This window comes from Camellia sinensis, chromosome 7 (genome assembly GCF_055761805.1).
Source record: "Camellia sinensis isolate YWXY chromosome 7, ASM5576180v1, whole genome shotgun sequence".
In the NCBI taxonomy this organism is placed as follows: Eukaryota; Viridiplantae; Streptophyta; class Magnoliopsida; order Ericales; family Theaceae; genus Camellia; species Camellia sinensis.
Genome location: NC_138967.1, coordinates 7,433,438 through 7,440,047, shown reverse-complemented (window position 1 = coordinate 7,440,047; position 6,610 = coordinate 7,433,438). Strand labels below are relative to the sequence as shown.

Below are 6,610 nucleotides of genomic sequence, written 5' to 3'. Positions count from 1 at the left end.
TCAGAGACCTAAACAAAAGAATCAACATTAGTCACTGCAATGTGGTGAGTTTTATTAGTTGAGCTGTTTTTAACGAACATAAAACTTTTTTAAGCCAATCTATCAATGTCAGCCTAACACTTATTAACCACACGTTTTGTTGTTCTTCAATCCAAAAACTTCAAAGTCACTTGATCCACTCCTCTCCTCTATAAATTGGCAGCTAGATGCACTCAAAGTCCCTACAAGTCAGTTTGCAACACTCCAATACTAATATTTTTGCAATCTCTCTCATCACTAACAACAACTATAGATATGGCTCTCAAATCCCTTCTCTTAGTTTTCTTGTTGATTGCTGCCTTGACAGCTGTCCCAATGGCTGAAGCCCAACTGGGACTGATAAGTGGTCTCTTGGGTTTGATTAGAATCCAAGGCACTGTCTTCTGCACTGCTAATGGCAACATGGGTGTCAATGGCACTTCAGCCCCTGTCTTCCCAAGTAATAATAAACCAAACACCCACCACAAATTTCCTAAATTGTTATTATGATACTTTGTACAAACATAATTTTGTATAGAATTGTCATATAGAATTATGTGATTTTTTGTGATATTTTTATTTTAAAATCAAAACATGCACGGTCACTGTCACAACGATCTAAATATATAGATTTTGTGTGTAAAAATTATGTGTGAATCATTATTCTAACTATGCCTATAGTTTTTTGTGTCAAATATATTCACAATTATACATAGGAAAATGTTAATCATACAAAATTTTTATATAATAAAGCCATATAGAATGTTAATCATATTTTTATAATATTAATCATAGTAATGGGCTTTTTTTTTTATTATGAATATGAATGAGTTTATAATTTTGTATGAAATTTTTGTATTCAAATTCTATTTGTATAGCGTTACCTTTCTGGGCATAACATAACTTTTATTTTGTGCTTTCACGTTTCACGCACTAAAGACCATAAGGAGCTTGATTGATGCAATCTTTTGCTAGTCTAAAGGTTGATCATTAAAGAGTAAAAAGTTAAAAATATTTTTCTTTATTTTTTAGATTTCTTTTTTAATTTTTTAAAATTATTTTTGCTTAAATACACAAGTTGCATGCTCCAAACACTTAGATACAATCTTTCAAAATAAAATTTAATAAAATTATAAACATTCTCAATAAGTTGCATGAATTGGGCCAACATAATATTTCTATACATATAATGATATCCAAATAGTTTCTTTTTTTTTGGTAAAATGGAACGCATCCAAACAGAATTTCTCTACATAGTTCATATACAAAATAATGTAGCTTTCTATACCCTTTTCATCTCAAACTACATATAATGACATCCAAAAAGAATTTCTCTACATAGTTCATATACAAAATAATGTAACTTTCTATACTCTTTTCGTCTCAAACTAAATCACCCATTATTGTGATTTATAATTTCAAAAATTTCACTGTTATATCATTCTAGTTGAGTTTTGAGTAACGTTAGAAACCCATAATTTAAATTTCTAAATCTATTCACAATAATATGGTTTGGGAGTTAATAACCCTAAAAAGTTGAGTGTGAGATTTTAAAAACCGACACCTATCATAACACATCAGTCAAACTGTGGTAGATTTTTTAGGGATTTCAAACATTTTTCTTGAGTTTTTAACATACATTTTTTCATGCAGATGCAAAGGTACAATTGCAGTGTGGAGCTGGAAACACAGTCTCAAGTGCAACAACCAACAATTCTGGAATTTTTTCAATGGTGTTGGACCCTCTTCAGTTTGTTCTTTCTTCACTTCTGAGCAACTGTAACTTGCTAGTCAGCATCCCACTCAGCAACTGCAACCTCAACCTCCCCTCTGTTGGCGGGCTTCTGTTGCCACTGCAGTTCATTGGAAACACCCTTCAAGGCCTCCTCAACATCTCCAACATTATTCCCTCTGGATTTCAATTCCTTCCTAACCTAAACTAGTACTCAAACTCTATGAGTAACATATATATAATGTTTACTGAATAAGTTTAAGAACATAGAAATCAGTCATAAAACATAGAAGGACGAAAACTTTCAGAAGTGGATCCCCTAACAAATTCTGTAAAATTTTATCCATTTATATGTATTCTATGTTTTCCTATGTTTGATTTATGTATTTGTAGTAGAAGGGTTATATATTATTAATAAGGTTGATTACATTACTAATGGCTTTTTTTTCTATTTTTCTTCTTCTTTTTTTTCTGTCTCCTCTAGTATTTTTCTTCTTTGAAGCCTTATTGTCTTCTTTGAAGCCTTATTGTCAATGTTAGGTACTTAGAAAATTTACTAAGAAAAAAAATCAAAAAATTAGGATGGTTGAAATTCAATTTAAGTGTGAATCTCTGGTGCCTCTATTTACACACCATATTTGGTCTCAAGACACACCATTAATTAACTATTTTTTATTACAATAATGACCATACTTAAAATGACCAAAATGACCACAATTGAATGCACGCCTTAGTTGAATACACATCCAAACCCAAACCCTAGCCACCACTGCTGGGAAGAACAGAGCAAATGTTATGAAGATTGACCCATATTAAAAAAACATTCACAACTATATATTTGAAACACAAAATTTAATCTTTTAGTTTTTTTTGTGTATGGAATGATCTAAATTTCAAACTTGGCAATACAATCAAAGACCCAATTCGAATCATGTGTGATTGTACAACTTATATATATATATATATAGTACTTCGAATATAAATCTGTTGAGAAAGAAATGAACAGATGGGAAGAACAAAGCAAACAATGGAAGAACTGTGAAATCTTCATATTCTGGGTATGATTCTTGTTACCAATCAATGGATTTGATGAATTGAGACAGACCCATTAGAGTTTTTTGAGTAACCAAACAAATCTGTGTAGAAAAATCAAAGCTTGTGAATTGAATATGGAAGCAGAGACATCTATTTTCTCTCTCTCTCTCTCTCTCTCTCTCTCTCACTCTCTCTCTCTAGTTTCTCTCTCTAGCTTCAGGCTAGTGGTCAATGAGAAAGAGAGTCTTCGTGGGCTTAGAGGGGGAGGGCTGGGGCAAAAATTATGTCTACACTACAGGAAAAAAGAGTTTAGACGGTGTTTTTTTAACGACGCATTTTTAAACGTCACTATTTTCAATATTTAACGACGTTTTATAAAACGTCGCATATTTATTTAATAAAACGACACCGTTTTATAATAAGAGGCGTTTAAAAACGCCTCCAAATGCGTTGTGCCTCACGCGCTGGGTCTCCCCTTCTTATCCAACCCTGATTTTGAATCTGAGATTCGCCTAAGACCCAAATCGAGAGCTCTCTCTGTCTCTCTCTCTCTGAGAGCAATTTCGAAGCTCCACCACTTGTTCATTCTCAGGTCGAGGAAGCGAGCACCAACGAAGGTGAGCTTTACTGTCTCTCTCTCTCTCTCTAAATATCTCTCTCTCTCTAAACATGCTGTTGGGTTGGATTATTTAGTACGATATGTTTTATTACTGCTAACGGTTTTCTATACATGCTGAAATATTGATTTCCTTGCAGTTCTCTAGATTAGTGGGATGGAGCAAACCAACTTCTTATTTCAACAAGATTCATAGGTACTATGATTCTGCTTTTATGTTGTGATGGAAGTTCAAGATCTTGTAATGATTTTTTGCCAAAATAGTCATTTGAATCCCTAAATTTCTTTTGCATGGTGTCTGTGTCCTATTGATTTTGTTTGAGAAGCTGAGTCCTATTGATTTTGTATTCTACAATTCTAACATTTTGTGCGTAATGCAGCTTGTCCCTGGTGGTTCTCCTGATCCAAAATGTGTGGTGGTATGCAAGATTGCTTTTGTTAGCGCCGTCAGATTGGCAGATCTAAAGAAGAATGCTGATGGACAAGAAAGTCTGGTGTTTGCTACTTTAGCTGGTGACCTGGTAGTCCGAGGACTAATATACTATCAGTTGTTATGACATTTTTTAATTTTTTTTTGTTGGTTCTTGTTTTTGAAATAGAGAGTTTATTTGCATTGATGACTTATTCTTAACTCAGTAACTCTCCAATGACCATATGAAGATTTCTAGGGTGCGAGAAATATGAAATATTTTTGTGTAACATACACCGTTTGATTTATGTGAATGTTTTGTTTTTGCACAATGATTGTGGACTATCATTTTATAAGATTTTACTATATGAATGGGGGTTATTATTTTATATTAGTACTATTTTAGTTTTATTATAGGTATTTTTTAAAAAAATTTAGCACAATTTTTTTTTTTAAAGAAAGGGCTATCACGGCGTTTTTAAAAACGTCGTTAAATAGTTGGGAAAAAGAGATGTGGTGGCGTTTTAAAAACGTCGCTAAATAGCATGGTGACGTCATGTTACAATTAGTAGAACTTTTAACGGCGTTTTTATAAAACGCCGCCTATAGTAATATAGCGACGTTTTTAAAGCGCCATAGAGTTATAGCGACGGCCGCATCTTCGACGTTTAGTGCTAAACGCCACAAAAAGATTTGACGGCGTTTTTAAGACTTATAGCGGCGTTTTTCAAACGCCTCTAAAACCTTGATTTCCAGCAGTGCTAACGATTAGGTTTTATTTTATTTATTTATTTATTTATTTTTTTGAATTTGAGGTGTATACTAAGCGATGTGAGACTAAGGGCAAAAAGGGAACGTTGTGATATGTGTTGAGAAAAATTATGTTTTTTCAAATTATTTAAGGTGTGAACTGAGTAGTGATGTGCCTTGAGATCAAATGTAAATAGAGGCATCTGTGAATCTCATTATACATAATTGAATTCAGGTCACACATTAATGTTCTGAATAAATTTGTGGATATATTTTTTTGGTTTTCTATCTTTTTTGAATTGTCAATGGCCTTTGCAAGGGTAGGTATATTGCCATGTAATTAAACAAAATGTTGAAATCTTGTTTGCTATGTATTTTAATTTGCAATCCATGTTGTCAATGCCTCCAAGCTTTTGCCTTTCAGAAGTGTGGTAACTACAGTAACTACATGATCATCTGATTAAAGGATCATAACTAACCAAATAAAAATGACAAAGTTCTATTAACAGTCCATGAGAATAGCATAACAATTTATTTATTTTATTTACTTATTTATTTATTTTTAATTTACTTATTATTTATTTACTTTTAACAATCGGTAAGGAGAATAAGTGAAGTGGAAGTTCCATACCTAACAATAAGATTCGAACCCAAACATCAGAAGATTTGAAATTTCAATTTTATTGGAAGAAATCATACTTAATTTACTGTTTTTTTTATTTATTTATAAATAATTGGTGGAATATTAGAACAAAATCAAAGAATCTATTTCTGCAAAGAGCAATGATACATCTCTAATTTTGGAGCTCTAATTGAGCTCTAATGATGTGACAGAGAATAAAATAAAAAAAAAATACTTGAAACCCTCATTTTTTGAAGACCTCCACAATCTCTTTTGGATCTCCATCATTGATATATGTATGAGACCCTATCCATCATTGATATATGTATGGGACCAACTCATGTATGTGTGGGGCCCACACCATCAATGGTGGAGATCCAAAGGGGGTTGTGGGAGTCTCTAAAAAATGAGAGTCTCAATCATTATTGTAAAATAAAATAAAATTAAGATTAAAACATCACATCACATCACAATTAAATCCATTCCCATTAAAACTCCTTTACTAGAGCTCACAATTATTTTTCTTCTACGAATCACTTTCTTCCTATCCCCAAAACGTTTATAATCATTAAATATGTCACGTGATTCTTACATTTTAAAGTTTTCTTATTATTTGATGATTATAAATGTTTTGAGATAAATGAATGCATCTAGCAATAGATGTATAAGTTTTCTTTCATATTTCATCTCTCCATACTTTTTTATATTGTTGTTGTAGGTTTCAATTTAGATCTATATTGATAATTCAAATCATCTATCTCGTAGCCTCTACAATAAAGGTTATCCATGAAAAAAAATAAATTAATCAGATAATTATAAACACAAAAATTAATCGTATTTTGTTTTATAAAATGAATGGTAATTATAATTAAATTTAAACTATCGATTTTATAAAATAAAGTATGTGAATGTGACCAACACTTGCCAAGGTTTAATAGGCAAAATTGTAAAATCACCCACCCACCCAAGTTGACCATCAAATTATTTATATAAAAAATAACGAAAATTACATAAAAAAAAAATTACATCTCGTCCATCACTTCGTCAATAAGCATCTCGGCGCAGAATCTCGCCAAGAGGCGGTTGATCCAGCCCCATATCCTCCTTTTCTTCTGCACCTTCACGGGCTCCGCTGGTCCGGTCACTGTGTTGTTTTCCATAGGTCCCTCGGAGAGAAATGATATAGAGAGAGAGAGGGAGAGAGGGAGAGAACTGGGGATGACGGGATGGCGTTTTTAATGTAATCTGTTTGGTTGAATTGTTCTGCCCAATTCAAATTGATGGAAGAAAAGTCATTTATTTAATATGAATTTATTTAAGTAGAGATTTAAAAAGAAAAATAATAGGTAAGCACAATATAAGTAAAGTATAAATTTTTTTTTTGGTTATTTTTTAATTTAAATTTGTGATTTAAATAGAGAAAAAATA

At 32.1% G+C, this 6,610-nt stretch overlaps 1 protein-coding gene across 1 annotated transcript; it reads left to right on the top strand.

Moving 5' to 3' along the window:
* The first annotated feature begins 242 nt into the window (after positions 1-242).
* Positions 243-2,243, top strand: LOC114292608 (phylloplanin). The gene is made up of 2 exons (XM_028236601.2): positions 243-478; positions 1,672-2,243. Exons 1-2 carry the CDS (start codon positions 295-297, stop codon positions 1,959-1,961), a joined length of 474 nt encoding a protein of 157 aa, XP_028092402.1. The 5' UTR covers positions 243-294; the 3' UTR covers positions 1,962-2,243.
* Positions 2,244-6,610: the final 4,367 nt, after the last annotated feature.

Coding starts and splice junctions, on each gene's coding strand:
- LOC114292608 (XM_028236601.2), top strand. CDS start 295: ATGGCTCTCAAATCCCTTCTCTTAGTTTTCTTGTTGATTGCTGCCTTG. Junction 479..1,671: donor TTCAGCCCCTGTCTTCCCAA/GTAATAATAAAC, acceptor TTTTTCATGCAG/ATGCAAAGGTACAATTGCAG.